This window comes from Dromaius novaehollandiae, chromosome 2 (assembly GCF_036370855.1).
Source record: "Dromaius novaehollandiae isolate bDroNov1 chromosome 2, bDroNov1.hap1, whole genome shotgun sequence".
NCBI lineage: Eukaryota > Metazoa > Chordata > Aves > Casuariiformes > Dromaiidae > Dromaius > Dromaius novaehollandiae.
Genome location: NC_088099.1, coordinates 157,183,395 through 157,199,911, shown reverse-complemented (window position 1 = coordinate 157,199,911; position 16,517 = coordinate 157,183,395). Strand labels below are relative to the sequence as shown.

The window sequence follows — 16,517 nt, the reverse complement described above, 5'->3', positions numbered from 1 at the left end:
GCCAGCCCCTTTGGGGGTCATGGATGGCTTTTTGGAAACACTTCTGTAAGGTGACCAGTGGCAGGTAACACCAAGGGCACCATGGGATTTTCACACCTCTTGTCTTTCCCCTGCAACAGCTTCCTCAGATCATTCAGTGCATTTGTAGAAGTGGCAGGCAAAAAAACCAATAGTACTGTAAGATGAGAAAATCTGCACCAAAGTCATTGTAACAACAGAAAAGCGGGCCCTGAAGATGACCATTTTTACAGTAGGTGTTTGGAGTATAGCAGCGTTTTAGAACATGCATGAGATGCTGGCTGGATGACGAGCAGATAAAGAGGGAAGGTTGCACAGGTCAAAATGTTCCGACTCGGGCTCTGATCCTGGAATCCAATTCATACAAACGCACCCCTGGGCCTCCCTGCCATTTAATCAACGGGACTCTGTGTAGATCACATTGCAGGGTCCTGGGTGCCTAAATTTAGCCGCCGAAATCCAGATGTTGATAGTGAAGCAATTAGTTTGATTTCCTAAGGTGCCACACACTCATTTCAGTAGGAGCTGTGAAAGCTGAACAGATCTGAAGAAGTTAGGAGCTGGTTTGAAGATGTTGGCACATAGCCCCTGATGCTCGGGAAGAACATGCATTGACCTTAGAGACTCAGACAGTCAAGGGCAATACATAACCCACCAGCTGCAACCTTGGAAGACAGGGATCACCTCTGCGCTGTTGTCAGAATTTATTTTTTTAAGTGCAAGTTACTGGCACATCTGCGCGCGTGGGGAGGGAGCCTCTGACGATGTGTCTGAACACACACGTTTACTGAATGCTAACTGCTCTCTCTGCTGGCCACTTGAAAAAATGGTATTTTATCAAGACAGACCTGTTTTTTTCTAAGTTTGCGGAAATGCACTGACCAAGCAAATGCAAGCCAGAAAAACAGCATTTTTTTCCTAAGGTCCGAAATAGGCAAATAAAAGCAATTAGTTAAGAATCAAGTACATTACATTCCTGACTAAAAAGAACAAGCACAGAGGAGAAAAAGGCAGGACAGACATGGATCTCCTATCTCATGTCATAGCTTACCACCTCAATAGCTTTATGGAAGCCAGAGGAACTACCTGGGAAACAGGATGCCCCCAACGTGAATCAAAGGCTCTCCAGATCCTGCTCTCTCCTTTCTAGCAGCAAAAGTACTGGCAAATTTCCAGGGACCAACACAATCCATAGGCTAGCTAAGACAAAGTGGGATTGTGAGGAACCGACCCGACAGCAGGGTTTTTCTTCTGCATTTGTTCGATACCCAGCTCCAGGGAGACCTAGTCCAAATAGCTGCTGCCAGGGCCATCAGCACATAAATGCTGTGATAATAACTGGATAATAGAAAGGCAGATAGATTTTGCGTGGGAAAGGATGAGCTAAAGAAGGCTGAAAGGGAATGGAAAGCTAAGCTGCATTAGGAAATGGTTGCACTGAAAGTAGGTTAATGGACAGCACATCTTCGTGGGAAATGCTGGTTCTGGTTTTGGTCTTGTCTCGGTAAGACTAACAGAAATAGGAAACACCAGTTAAACGCTATTAGAAATTTTTAGTGCATTTGGATAATCTGCACAGGGAGAAGATTAAAAGTCTCAAGGCCTATTAATAGTATGAAGCAGAAAACAAACTTTGCTTTTCTGTCTGCCACTTTTTGCACTGGTCGCTCAGCAAGTAAAACACCCTGGTGTGGCTACCCCAAGCACCAGGCCGAGGCGTGAGCAGAGGTTAAACACAGCACGTTCCCGCAAACGATCGGGAAGGGGGTGCAGGAGAGAGGCAAAGCGGGGAGAGAATTCACTTCATCCCTCTGACGGCCTGAGGGCTAGGCAGCCTACCAAAAAGGGCTGGTCTCAGCTCACTCCTGAGAAGCAAGCGGTAAACAGTCACCTCTCTGCTCCTCCTTGTATTTGGAGCCCTAAGTGAGCGCTTGTTGTATTCCTGAATTCAGGCTTTCTGGTAACATGTTCTGAAACGTTGATGGAGGGCCAGCAGGCTTCCAAGGCTATGGACAGAGACGGCACCACGACAGACACACTCAAAACATTGAATGAAAATTGTTCTTTGGCCTTTACCTCTCCCTCTGGAAAAACACTGCTTTATAAGGGCTACAGAAGGATTAGTTATTGTATAAAATCTATCTTCACACCTATCCAGGCTATTTGTAAAATTAAGCATCTGTTCAGAATGACAAGACAGGAAAAGGACTGTTTCTCCACGTTCTTTTGAAATTGTATATTCTGATTAAAAGTCGTGACTGTTCCCCTTACAGCCCTGATCCTGCAACTGCATTCAAATAGGCAAATTCTAATACCTGAGCTCCACTAACTGGAGCATGACAGGTTTCAATCACCAGAATCCAGTTGCAGGATGGTTGCTCAATGCTTAAATCAAATGACAAACTCAAGTATAGACTGTACAAAAATCCAAACAAGGGAGTATGGGGACTTGATGCCCTGGAACAGTTTACAAGTCCTGTTAAGCAATGTAGATATACTTACATATATGAAATTCAATTATTTACTTGAAGGATAAGAGGGGCTTGATGCAACCCAATCATCCAAAATGTGACTCTTTAAATTCTCGGTTCCGCTGTTGTCTATCCTCGGGAGTATGTGCAACGTCCTGGGCACGGGGTTACCCTCCCTAAGCACCGCGCAGGTAAATTTCTGCTGTTGTGTGTGTTCGCAACTAGCCAAGTCCTGACATCGCACAGCAACAGTAAATAATGGTGTCTTTACTCAAACAAAGTACACCTGCCATAGCAGCTTCACCCAAAACACCTACAGAAGGAAGAGCTGGCATTTTATCCAGATGCCCGTAAAACAGACCTTTGACACAAGGCGTCCTGGGTTCAAAGCCCTTGTCTAATTAACTTAGCTCAATGAGTTAAATCCCGAGCTGTCGCCTCTCAGGGGTGCACTGAGCACCAGTGTAATTGGAAATCTGGAGTTCAGGCATCTTGTCCTCTTCTGGCGAAGTGGATTTACTGGAACAGGAACTACGGGCTGACTCTCCAACAGCCAAGACAAGTGGCACAACCACTGGTCTCCTGCCTCCAGCCTGTGCTGGCACCCAAGGAGTCTGTGTGTCAGCAGCCCAGCGGCAGAGCTAGCCAGCTATGCTGGATCTGGTGACACAAAGCAGAAGTTTCTACATTCAGCCAGCCCTCATGACAGAGCAGAAGAGATGTCTGGATGAAATGAATCAATCCCACAGCCGTTCACCGGTCTGTCTCTTCTGTTACCACGCTGGGTAAATTCGCTGGAACTGCTGTGAGATACAGTAATAATATATATATAGAATAATGTAAGTATACAATAAGAACATACACATAAATATCTTGGAAGTTTTTACATTTCTCTATCTACAAGTAAAATGATTTTTTAACTCTTAAAACCGTTACTGTGCTTTTCCTCACCAAGACTGAAGTCCATCACAAATGTTTCTTTAAACAGCAGTCTCCGTCCTTGGAGGTTTCGAGGACCCAGCTGGATAAAGCCCTAAGCAGCCTGGTCTGATCAGAGCTGACCCTGACTTGAGCTGGAGATTGGACTAGAGACCTCCCGAGTTCCTTTCCAACCTGAATTACTCTACATCTCTGTGATTCTATGATATGATAGTACCTAAAATAGAACAGCTCCAAAAGAGGGAATGAAATGCCTCGTTTAGATTATTTCAATAAATAGTGTTCTGATATGAGTGTTTAGGACACTCTTCTAAGATAGTGGAAACCAGGCTCCAAATCCCTAATCAACATGATGGCTTTCCTGCGTCTCCCTGCAAGGGTGCAGCTTGTTAATACCTCTAAGCCAATTCAGCAGCTAGCGGCCACATGTGGGGCAGTCCTGCTCGCTCCCTTCCCCCCAACCATATGTTCCTGCTGATTCCCTTATAGCAGCAACAGCAGCTGTCTGACCTCACGGTGAGCTGGTTCAAGGAGCTAAAAGGCAGAAAAAAATTTACTTCTTTCTGTCAGTTTAGCTTCCTATCCTGGACTACCCAGGGGCCAGACAAGTGCCAAGTGCTGGCACGCAGGAGCAGGTGAGAACGTGCAGCCAGTCTTAGAGGGAAAAGCATCTTCCAGCAACTGCTGGCACTAAAGCAGTTTAGCTGAAATGTCAGGCATTTAGCTCTCCCCCCGTATAGCACAGAAACCTAGATACTTACTTGGTTTTACATAGCGCTTGGGAGACAAGACTGTACCGCTGAGATTGCATTCGTTTGTGGGTCTGCCCTTTAGGCTTCTGCCAAATAAGGCCCAACTGATAACATTAGTGGCTAAATTGAGATGCCCCAGGTCTGTTTATATAAGTGATGAAAAATTTAAAATAAAGAAAGTATTCTGTATTTTACTACTAAATGTCACTGCATTTTAGAAATCTGAGCTACACTGCTCAGTAGTTTATGCATATATTTTTCCCAAGAGCTTTTCTTACAGCATTTAAATGTTGTTTTCAATTTGAGCACAGTAGATGGAGACATGCTTACGGTGGGATGTCTGCATTTGATCTGATATGTTAAATAACACGCTTATTCTTACATAATCAAAATAAAAATTTTTATTCAGTTCATGATATTCCTGATTGGATATTCTATTTGCCCAAATACTTATTCCATGTAAAGAAATGTAAACCATTGATAAATACAATATAAGAGCAGCAAAACAAAATATATTCATGCAAAAAGAAAAGCAGAAAACTTCTTTGTTTACTTCACTGTCCTTTCAAGGAATAGCTGTAATCAGTCTGTCTGCCAAATCGATGCACAAAGTCCGGTAGGGGGAACACAGAGCCCCATCCTACTTTGGGATTCATACTGATGAAATCATCCAAATTCATCTTGGAGTCTAAACAAGAAACAAAAACCAGAAATACTGAAGTTTCTGATTCAACATCTGACCTGTGCTACAATCAAATGCCAAGAAAAATTTGTTTTGATAGTACAGATCAAAATGCATGCAATAGCAAAGAGTTAATAACGTGTTTGCTAAGCCACAATCCAGCAAGATTCTGCAAACTGTATGATGCTACAAAAATGTCTATTCCCAGTGTTTGAAATGTTGCATTTGTCCCTGATGCTTCTCTGCCTATGGCAATAATCACATTATCTGATCAGTATCCTTGGTCATCAGAAAAGAGTATGTGTAGGAAAGAGAAAGATTTTTTCCCTGCGACAGCAGCCTAGAAGGGTTGAGTAGCATCAGGGAACTGGTGTGCAAATAAGAACAACCAGAACAGGGAACTGCAACTCACAGGAGTCTGAGGGTCTCTCTGTATTCATATAAATTTGATTACTCAGAGGGAAGGAAAATATTATTGCCCCTTAAAGGTCTGAAACAAAGTCAACTAAGTCAGAGAGCTTTTGCACCGACTACAAAGAAACTGGAACAGGCCAGCAGAATCGGTCAGAAATTGAAGCTGCTTTGCTTTCCCTCTAGCCCTGAACTTTTGTCTTTCATGATGGCCCACGGCAAAGCCGGAATACGAAGACTGGAGGAAATGTCTGCCCTAGTCTAGCCTGTAGGCTAGAGGGACACTTGGCCTAAGAAGGGCACAGACCTAGCTTGGGGGCAAGCACTTTTTCTGAATCCTGAACCACGGCATGAGGTCAGAAGGTGGAAAAGCTGACCTCCACATTTCCAGAAGAAAAGTAACTACGACAGCTTTTTGCAAGGAGTTTGATTTGATCAGACACCTGCAGGAGAGGCAGAAACTGTTCTGCCCTGTTTGTGGATCCCAGAGAGCTCAGTGGAAGGTGCTGGTCCGCAGTTTTGGATTTAGGCATCTGAACTCCCCCTGGACAGCTAAAACAAGACTGACAGCCTTTTTCTGGAGCTGGCCTGTTACAATCTTCACTGACTCAGAACCATACTGATCGGAGCTTTCTGATTCCAGAGTTTAGTCAGCTCTGACTATGAATATCTGTTGGTTTGTTGTTGCATGTTATCACTGATGATCTGTGCAAATATTCTTTTTAATACTCATTAAAACAAAACTGGAAGAGGATGAGTTTAGAGATCAGACTAAGAGAACCAAGGGATTTACTGTTAAGCTTTCATGCTGTATTCATTTTAACATGGATGAATCATGTGCACATTTAAGGATTAAGAACCAAACAAGAGTAGGGTCTAATGAATGGATTAGAAATTCCATAGGGTAGGATCTGCTTCAGCTGCAAAACGCATGTGTAATTAAGCTTACCATTATGGACAGCACAAGTAAGGAAGGGAAGACAGCATTTGGGAATCCCACACCCAACAGTCCCATGTGTAATCCAGCCCCTGAAGCCCTCTTGTCTGCATCATGCATACATTATTTTCTGGCTTTGTGATCAGCCTAATGGCAGCTCTCACCACTTCTCTGGCATCTAAATCTACCTTTTTCTTGTTAGCCTGTTTGAGCTTTGCACTTTGAAAATCCTTGTGTCCAGTCAAGCATGACCCTTCCACTAAAGCGAGTCTGGCAGAACAGGGCCAGACTGCCTGCTTGACTATGTGGAGATTTCAAATGACACAAGCCCAGCAGTTTGCTGTTGTAGCTCAAAACCAGTAGGAGAAAATAACAACTGTTGCTTGCTGGTGGACTGGTAAGACTGTTTTCTGATTCCCAAGTTGTCTTTTCCTCCCAGATGCTTTTGTTTTAAAATTAATGTGATTATGCATGTAGTTTAAGATTTGAAAGATAAGACAGTTCCCTGCTTTATGTGCACTGAACACAGTAGAACAATAATTTCACAAGAACACTCTGTGAATGGTAAAGAAGCCCAAAGGGATTGTTCCAGTAGAGTTACAAACACAGCTGTTGTTGGTACCATCATGAAAGTTGTGTCATAACGTCTGGAGTGAAAATATTCTCTTAAATTCAGAAAGATAGTGGCAGAGCATAAGATAGTCCATCACAGAGGTTTAATGAAAGGAAAAATTCTTTGATAGAAGCAAACAAGAGCCTTCCCATGAAGAGCAGATGGTCTAAGAACCAGTCAGTAGGTGGCACTGAAGCAGTATGACAGCTGGGGAACCATCCATAAAAAAAATGCGTAATGAAACCTCTCACATTTTACTGAATTTAAGAGACAGAAGAGACCTATACCACTCATTATTCATGTATTATATTTGAATGCCATGCATGTTATATCGGATCTTACAGCTTTAGGAAACTGCTATGCAAAAATGCACCAGAACAACACAAAGTCCTTTCTCTGAGGCCAACAAAAAGTTACAACGGTCAAACTTATAAAAGAGACATTTGGATGCTACTATTGAGTGGATTTTTCTACAAAGGCACAAGAGGATCATCTACTGCATAAGATTTATACAATGTCAAGAACAAGAGAATTTTTTTTTTTTTTTTTTTTACATTTACATTAGACTCATAGTCCTCTTTGGGAGCTGTGGCTATTTTGCTAGCCTGCACTGGTGCATACACAGAGCTAATGCTTCCTCTTTGACAAAAATCACCTTGCTACGTAAACACTGCAGATGAGACCTAGCTGATTCATTCTGGTATTCTTGCCATTTTTTTCCTTCTTTAAATCAAGTCTGACACTTTTGCTCTGAGCAGGGGCAAAATAAAAGGCCATACACTATCAGATGGCATTATTAGCCATGATACTTGTGGCTTCCGCCAACAGCAGTTAAAAAGCAGCGTTTCAGACCTTGAACTAACTCTGCGTAACAACACCTGCCTAAAGTGCTGCTGTGGGCAAGCAAGTCTGAAACAAAGCTGCAAAGCCTAGCTCTGCGGCTGCCTAACCTTGGGGGCACTTAAAATACTTAGAAAGTTGGGGTCTTCCCAGACTTAGCTAGGTGCCTGCAGTTCTTTTCAGATCTCTTTCCCCTGCCTGGTGGGGAGACATGTCCTTTCAGCCTGTTACCGTATGCAGCTGGAGGGGGCTGTCCCCACAGCTGACTGTGTAACTGACTGTACATAACTGACTGTGTAAACCATCTCAGTCCATCTCAGCATTAAAATAAAGCTGGCTAACTTAAATCACCTTTTACAGAAAGCTGTATAATTTCAATAAGCCACTCATAGTATTTAAATATTTCTATCCTAAGTTGTACCTTATTTGCCTCTATCCTGACTTGATTCTCTGCTCACACAAGCTCAGGAGCTAAGGACCTAACTCGATAGATTTGAGTTTTATTCTCAGATGAGAGGAACAGAAGGTTGTGGTGCGTATGAGCTACTCATGTCCCCATCAGCGCTTTCTTTGATCTCACTAGGATCCCACCACCACCTCAGAGAGAAGACGCAGGAAGAAACTGCAGACGTCTGCCTGGTCTCTGTCTAGCAGCCTGCCTGCCAGACAGATGTGTCATACCCCCTGTCTCCAGCATTTCTTAGCTGTCCTACTCTCTTAAAAAAGGAAATGCATCACTTATGACAACCATGGATTTTAATAATTAAAACAAAAAGAACAAAAAACCTTGACAAATCAATCCTGCCAGCGTACTACCACATACCTAGGAAGACCTGAAATTCAAACCAATGACCTTCAGTGTTAGAACTGATGCTAACAGTTGTATATAAGCAGCAAGACCATCTGTTCTGAGTCACTTTGAAATATACTGTGCAAGCTGTATTTTACATTGGCTTGCAGTAAGGAGGGCTGATTTCATCAGGACTCAGAAACTAAACAGAATCGGACCCCGTTCATTTGTAGCAAAAAGACTTAAAAGAAAAACCCAGGCCAGGCTAGCCAGCCCTAGAATCATGAATCCCTGCTTCGTATCATGATCATCATCATTTTTATTTTTTGAATAGAACACCAGACTCTGCTCCGTTTTCTTTCAGCAGGTCAGTGGCATGCTGGTGGGACCAGGGATATCTGTGGCAGCTTAGGAACGCGTAGTCCAGCAGAGCTGCTTTGACTATAGGGCCCACTGAGGGGACATCCTCACCTCACAGCTGCACCCTGCTCATCACTTAGGTTAAGCAGCTGCCGCCAGCACTTGCAGCAGTAGAGCACAAAAGAGGCTAGAGTGATGACAATATGAAACATACAGGCCTAGCTCAGGGGAACAGTTATGCAAAGAACCAGTTGCAAAAGGCTAATGCTCAGCACGTGAGTTCTGATCTGATGTGACTGGAGTTTTCTGTTTTTTAATAATGATGAGGTGCTTGTAGAAAGTTATTTGATTCTAGCTTTAATTTTTTTTAAGTGTGGACATGAATTCATGCCTCAAGATAGGCTTATTTTAAAATGTTTATTTTGCAACATCATGAGCAACACAATTAGTTTAGGAATTATTCCCTTTGAGTTAGTACTTGGGGGGGAAAAAAAAAAAAAAGCTTTATCAGTTACTGACAGAGGCCCTTTGAGGGAATTCCAAAAGAAAGTTCATAGTCATTAAATATTTCCTGATATACTTCATGGGGGGGAGAGGGGGGGGATCACTGGTCCCAGTATCGTGCCCCAGCTCCATACCAGCTAATTACATTATCCTATCTCTGGTCCTGTTTAACTTTCATTTGACTTAGATACTATAGAATCTCCTTTTCTGAATTGATGCATTCTGGCTTAACAGCTGCTCTGCTCTGGAAAAGGCAATACTTCAGTATCAAGGACAAACACCTGTATTATTAATTTCACTAAAAGCTTTCAAACTCCATGGGATAAGAAGAGTAAGTGTCTAAGTGTAACTAGCATTCTTTAACACACAACAAATTGTAGCAATGCAGCAGTATTACAGAGTTAATTAAATACAAAGAGCTCACATTTTTTGTTACACCCCAGTGCTCATACTTTGAAAAACACTGATATATTTTTATAGTATTTTGTCAGTCTCCCAGCATATAGCAAACAAAGTAATGTAAAAACCTTGTATGATTTGTAATCGCCTTCAAGAGCTTAAGAATTTGGCTGCTCAAAATGACAGCAATATAATAATGATAATGATGAAAAAATACATGTAATGCTCTGATCTAAATGTCTCACAAACCGATATTAAAACAATATATGCAGGTCCATTCTGCAAGCCATTAAATTGCAGTCACTTCTAACATGAAATATGTGAGCAATTTAATCTTCTGCAAACACAAATTAACATGGAAAACAGAGTACCCTATCTATCTGAAACGGCAGAGAGAAAGTAGTTATCTGCAATGGAATTTGGCATGGATGTGAAAATTAATACCCCAGGCTCTCTTACGATAACAAAAGGTCAGCCACCCAGTTTTCCATCAAGTTTAAAATAAGGCATTTTCATGCTTGATAAAACTGTGCTGAGACATTACTTTAACACTGTCTCTAAAGGAAAAGAATTACCAGCTCCACTTGCTGACAGAGATGCTTTCCAAATCTACCCGTTGGCCTGCAGGATTCCTGCTAACATACAGCACTGCATCACTGAAGCATGGGGCCTAGATGCAGCTGGAAGTTAAGTACATGTGATTTCGGTAACAGTGAAACCTAGACTTCTCAATGACTTAGGGGTACACTGAGGCACACAGAAGTACCAGATGTCTCAAGTGATCAAAGGCAAGACAAAACAAAGCTTGAGAAATTGGTACCGAATGTGACACAATCCGAAAGGGACATCTTAGACCTGATACAATCCATTCCTGTTCTGACACAAACCTTCAAGCTACTTAGTGAATGCACCATCAGTGGTGCAGGGTAAGCAGTTACTCTCATTTGCAACATTCAGCACAAAGACAAAGAGATGAGAGCATCTCATCGCAGAGCTGGAGTGCCAGGTCCAGTTTCGGGCTCCTCGGTAGGAGAAAGATACTGACATGCTGGAGCGAGTCCAGCAGAGGGCCACCAAGAAGGCTGGGGGCTAGAGAACATGACATACGAGGAGAGGCTTAGAGAACAGGCCTGCTCAGCCTCAAAAAGAGAATACTGAGGGGAGACCTTACGGCTATCTGCAGCTACCTGATCAGAGGATACAGAGAAGACAGAGCCAGAGTCTTCCTGAGAGTGCTTGATGACAGGACAAGAAGCAACAGACAAGTTAGAACATGGGAAATTCCAATTAAATACTAGGACAAAGAAATTAACTTGAGGTGGTCAAATACTGGAGGAGATTGCCCAGAGAGGTTGTGGAACCTCCACCCTTAGAGGTGTTCAAAACTCAACTGGACACAGCCCTGAGCAATCTTACCTATTTTGACCTGTTTTGAGCAGGGGATTGGACCAGATGACCTAAGGAGGTCCCTTCCAACCTAAAGGACTCTATGATTCTATGATCTGACCCATGCAGCATGGCACAGAGTAAAGAAATAAAGCACAGGAGGAATGAAGGTCTACGTATCTATCACCATCAACAACACAAAGACAATCTGGGGGGTGGCTGAGATCATCTGGCTGTTGCTCATCTATGAGGTAAAGTTCAACCAGGCAAGACAGGTAAAGGGAGTATTAAAGGAGAGTCATTCGCTGCAGCTGAACGTACATGGATACATCTGCAATTGTTTGAGTCATTCTGTACCTTAGTGTCCGCAAGCAATGTTTTCTACTGTTTTGATTTCACTAACAGTTTTTCCCCTTCCTGGTACACACTGGTCTGACGTTCATCACACCTTCATTAGCTCTCAACTATTGCAACAGTAAGGTATCAACAGGCAAGAAGCCTTCAGTATCTAGGAAGCTAACAGCGAACCATGCACTGCAGCCTAGGCATTCTCTACTTGCTATATTAGCTTTGCACACATTACTGAAGATTAGGACCAAAAGCTAGGATTCAAGGTGCTTCATAACAAAAATGTCCAAAACCCACCTACAGCTTCACAGTGAAGACTACATCTGAGTAGGAACCCACATTCAACACATTTTTACCCTAATGTGAAACACTAGACCTTTTAGAGGCCAGGGCAAAGATGAAGAATTAACTTCCCTGCAACTAAAAACCACAATAAGCTTTACTCCTGAACCTAAATACAAACATGCTTCTTTGACCCTACCTTATTGAACATAAATATACAGCATTACTGTTTTATTAAAAAAAGCAGCAAAACCAAACATGCACAGCAATAACAAGAAAACTCTTTCAAAACAAAACTTCACCACCCTTTTCTCCATCTGTGAGGAAAATGAAAGAACAAATAAACACATGGCAAACGTTAGCCAGGTTGCCCAACACACGACTGGAGGAAACTGAAATGCTGTGTGATAAGAATGATCTAAGAATCTCTACAGAAGAGAACAGATAGCAACTCCTCTGTGCTGGGACCAGAGGCTATACCTGGATTATTACTTGAAAGAGGCCCTAAGGCTTGGGGCAAAATTTGCTGACTTGCCACTTTGCCTTAGCAGCATCCTTAGAGTAATTCACCTGAGACAGAAATCTCAAACATCAGATGCAGGCAAATCTAGCATGCTGAGCCAAAAAAACTTCATCCTGTCAAGATAATCTGCTCTGGAAGGGTGGGCCCTGCCAACTAAGGTGTGCCATAATCTGTGTGCAAAAAAATCACTTTGTGACCCTAAGCAAGTTACTCAATCTTGCTTCATTTGCCTGCTGCAATGAGAGAACAATATTGCTTACCTCTCCTTCTCTGCTCAGTTTATGAAGATTAGTAATTACTGTTCAATAATGGTAAATGCCAGGAGGCATGCTAGACTTCACATATTCACAAAAGAAAATGCCAAATGGTTCATAGCCCTACTTTTTCACATGCAATAATAAGCTAGCTGGATGTGCTTTTGGATGTGTTATAGAAGCATACTTACCTCTTGTGCAGATGTTTGACTACATCATTTATCTCACTAGAAAGGAAAAAGGATTAAATCCAGATGGAGTTCTAGCACCTTACCTGCAGTTTCAATGCAAGGGTATGAAGGAGGTGGTTTCTGCCACTTCCCATTGGCATCTTTCATATGAGATCGGTCTGAAGCAAATGTCTTCAAGTACAAATCTGCTCGAATCATTCTGATTTTCCTAAACAAAATTATACCAGAAGATGGAGATTATATAATACTGCATTAGTCACTCAGAACAAGAGCCCATTCTTCCTCAGAAGGAGCATTAATTTAACTACGCATGTAACTCAAAAATATTGTGCCAAGCAGCTAAATGGTTAACAGGAACTATGGTAGGAAAGAAAAAGCCTTCCGACAACTAAACGATGGCAACTCCAAGATAAAGAGCTTTAGAAAAATAATACAGTGAATTTAGTTTCCTGGAGTACAACAAAAATACACCTTTGTTATTGTGCATCAATAAGGAGAACTTAAACTTGGATTTCGTAAAATAACATTCATGTTATCTTTTATGTCCTCACCTTTGAAATTCTGGGCGAAGGCTGTCATCCAGCCTAAAGGCCTCCACACTGTACACGTCAAAGGGGCATGGAAATGGCAACACCGTGTCAAGATCGTAAATGAAGTTCTGATCCCCACTTGAAACATGAAGCAGAATAACATGGTAGTCCTGAGAGGAAAGATAACTGCTATTAGCAAAATAGCTGCTAATGAAAAATGAGGAAAGGGAGTGAAAACACATTTCCTGAAGACAAGGATTACAGCTCCTAATGTTTAAATCCTGTTTTCTGCCCTTAAAGTATTAGACCTGTAACACTTCTGGCACCAGAAGGAAAGGTATTTCCTAATGCCTACCTCACCGACCATTTCTTTTAGGAGACTCCTGGTATTCTCCCCATTCTCTAGTAGCTTCCTTTGATTTAAACCTGCACAGCTAAATGGAGGTGCACACTATTCCTAAAACAGCAGAGATATCTCCTTCAAGTCCCGCACCAAAATACAGTACAAAATTGAGTGAGATAATGCATTTCTGGCTTAGTTCCAGTCCTAAATACAACCTTGCACCAATATATGATGATAGGTTAATATTAAAATTATCTAGCAATCTCTTTTAATAAGAGACGTTTACCTGTTGTAACAACACAGGCTGTGAATTTGAGGGCCTGGTGTTTAGCTGCCAGAACCAGCTGAAAAAGCAGCATGCAGCTGTAAAAAAAGAAAAACTATAAAATCTGGACTGTAGGAATAAGTCAAATTCCTGCAGAAGCTGAGTAAAATGCCTATGGATACTACAATGTACTTTTGCATAATAACTGTTTTGTCTTGACACTTAAGTTCCGAGACGCAATTTTATTCCTTAACATATAAGAAACCTAGGTATGGCAAAGAGTCCTTTCAGGTTTGGGGAAACTGGAATTACTTCTGTTTTGGTGTCAGTTACTTACACTGTTGTTTTGCAGAATTAAATTAATGGTGGTTGCTAACAGCCGATTAAAGCGAACATTAAATCCACTCACAGCAAAAGTTTGAGGCACTGTCTTATGACACTTTCAATATTAAACAATCCTAATCATAAAGGGATTGGAATGAAAAAGATCTTGGGCAAGCTATTTTGACAGACCAATATACAGAGTGGATATAGAACTGTATGCAACAACAATATTTAGAAAAATATTTTATAGAGTATAATAAAAACGAACTACAAGGTGTGCAAATTCTGCAAACCATTGAAACACCAATGGAAAAACAGCTTTCAATCCATGCATTTGAAGAGAAATTAACATTTTGCAGTAGCCTCTGCTGACTCTCCTATTCCTCTTTTTCATTGTAGGTCTTCTTCATAACATTTAGGCCTCTTTTTAAACTAAACTTTTCTCTGCTTTATAAATATATCAATGTTTTGGGAGAGAATGAACTATTCTTGAAACGATTTAAAAGACTCAAGTACTTTGTCGCTTTCTCCCAAACAAATTCCCATTCTAGTGTGATGTATGCCACATTTCTAGAAGAGTTGGGATCTGTAGCATAAATCCCAACTTAATCTTCATTTCCTGATACACAGAAACCACCACATCAAACTAGAAGAATGCTTCTGCAGTACAGGATAACTGCAAAAATTCTGTAATGATATACATTTAAAAGTAATTCTGTAATGGCAATTACTGAATTATGTTCATTTCAAATGACATTCTAAAGCCACCACTTGGGATCAATTTACATGCTGACACCTGAAGACACATATTGCTTGTATTTTTCTATCCTGTGCCAAGTGTAGGTGGATATTTTCATTCATTTACTTCTTAAAAGTACAGACATCTCTTTCTTAAAATTCTACCAAGTTGGTGGCTTCAGAAGTATACGCACAATAATTTTCATAGACTTGTTATGCATTCTTACCAATGTTAAAGTTTGCCACGTGTAAATGTTACTCACCGTCTCATTGCTGTTTTACTACAAGCAGTAAAAACAAGAGCCAGATTTACAGTATTTATACATCTGTTGTATAAGAAGAATAAATACTGATAGTGTCATTAATATAGAACTGAAGCTTGTTAAAGATACGGCTAACACTGTCCTACAGCTAACAATGTCTGATTCTGCAGATGCCAATTAGGGAAGCACACATTTACAAAACACCTGAAAACCCTAACAAGAATATATACAAAAAGGACAAAATGCTTTACCCAGACAACAGGTTCATCTCCATGTCCCGATTTCTGCTTCCATAGGGGAATCTGAAAGTCATAAGTAAAAACGATTAACACAAGTAGTTCTTTGCTAGCCAACCCATCTCACCAGCTTATACCTGTGCTGCAGCAAGAAAAATAACACCGGTTTTGATCTTTTAGGAGCACTTAGGTGCAGATACTGTTCTGGCCTATATAATATTCTCCTAAACTGACAGGTTACAGGAAAGATGAATTGCCTTAAGGAAGGCCTCGAACGCATCGGATAACTACAGGATCGGTCGCCTGTGGGGTGGTCTGCAGGCCCCAGAGCCGGCCGGAGGCCCTGGCACCCCACGACCTACCTGGCTGCACAGTCAAGGCCCCAGTGCCCCTGTGGCTGCCTTTAATCGTGACTCACCATCCTCCTGTCATTGGATATGAAAACAGTGTAAAATTCTTCCAGAGGGTATTGATCCCGGCTTCTGATGTAGTCACACAGTTTCCAAACATTTTCTTCGCTGTAAAACACAAGGGCTGGGTTTTTGTTTCTCCCCCTCCTACTCACAGTTTCATTTCTAGTAAAGAGAACCAAGCACTGGCGTCTGCCGCCAAGCTTCCCAGCTCGGGCTCTAATTTTGGTGGAGGCTCCCCAGTTCACACAGGAGGCTCGAGAGCAGCCTGTGGGCCGAGAGCCGGCCCCGCGCAGTGGCGCTTCGTGCGCCAAGCACGCACTGCCGCCGCGGTGCCTCACAACTCCCTTCCTCCACCGAAAACCTCGAATCAGTGGTGGTGGTTTTGGGGGGTTTTTTTAATAAAGGGACCTAGAGAGCTCGGCGCACGCGGCGGGCTTGGGGGGCCGAGCCCGGCTCCATTTTGTCGCCGCCGCGGGACCTCGCCGCGGCGCAGGGGGGACAGCGGCGGCCCTTACCAGTAGCAGCTGGTGTAGACGCAGGCGGGCCGGGCGGGCACCGCCGCCTCATAGGCGGCCGCCAGCCGCGCCATGGGCGGCCTCAGCCGGCTGCGGCGGGGCGGCGGCAGCGGCGCGGCATGGCCGGCCGCGGAGCGCGGCTCAGGAAGTGCCGGCGGCGGCGGGGGAGTTACCGGCTACGGCTTCCGCG

General features: G+C 42.6%; 1 protein-coding gene across 3 annotated transcripts; it reads right to left on the bottom strand.

Annotated features, from left to right (window-relative positions):
• Positions 1 to 2,736: 2,736 nt before the first annotated feature.
• Positions 2,737 to 16,461, bottom strand: NTAQ1 (N-terminal glutamine amidase 1). 3 transcript variants are annotated; one of them, XM_026110130.2, is made up of 7 exons: positions 16,328 to 16,461; positions 15,818 to 15,917; positions 15,415 to 15,465; positions 13,252 to 13,400; positions 12,784 to 12,908; positions 4,734 to 4,868; positions 2,737 to 3,292 (listed from the first exon to the last, which is right to left on the bottom strand). In XM_026110130.2, exons 1-6 carry the CDS (start codon positions 16,399 to 16,401, stop codon positions 4,735 to 4,737), a joined length of 633 nt encoding a protein of 210 aa, XP_025965915.2. In that variant the 5' UTR covers positions 16,402 to 16,461; the 3' UTR covers positions 2,737 to 3,292; position 4,734. The 3 variants fall into 3 exon arrangements, with proteins under 3 accessions (XP_025965915.2, XP_025965916.2, XP_025965914.2); XM_026110131.2 differs by having other exon boundaries at positions 2,737 to 3,289; XM_026110129.2 differs by lacking the exon at positions 2,737 to 3,292 and having other exon boundaries at positions 4,564 to 4,868.
• Positions 16,462 to 16,517: the final 56 nt, after the last annotated feature.

Excerpts from the sequence above, each read along its gene's own strand:
- NTAQ1 (XM_026110130.2), bottom strand. The coding sequence starts at position 16,401 with ATGGCGCGGCTGGCGGCCGCCTATGAGGCGGCGGTGCCCGCCCGGCCC. Across the intron at positions 15,918-16,327 it reads GTCTACACCAGCTGCTACTG|CGAAGAAAATGTTTGGAAAC; the intron begins GTAAGGGCCGCC and ends TGTGTTTTACAG. Across the intron at positions 4,869-12,783 it reads CCCTTGCATTGAAACTGCAG|ACTCCAAGATGAATTTGGAT; the intron begins GTAAGGTGCTAG and ends TTTCTTGTTTAG.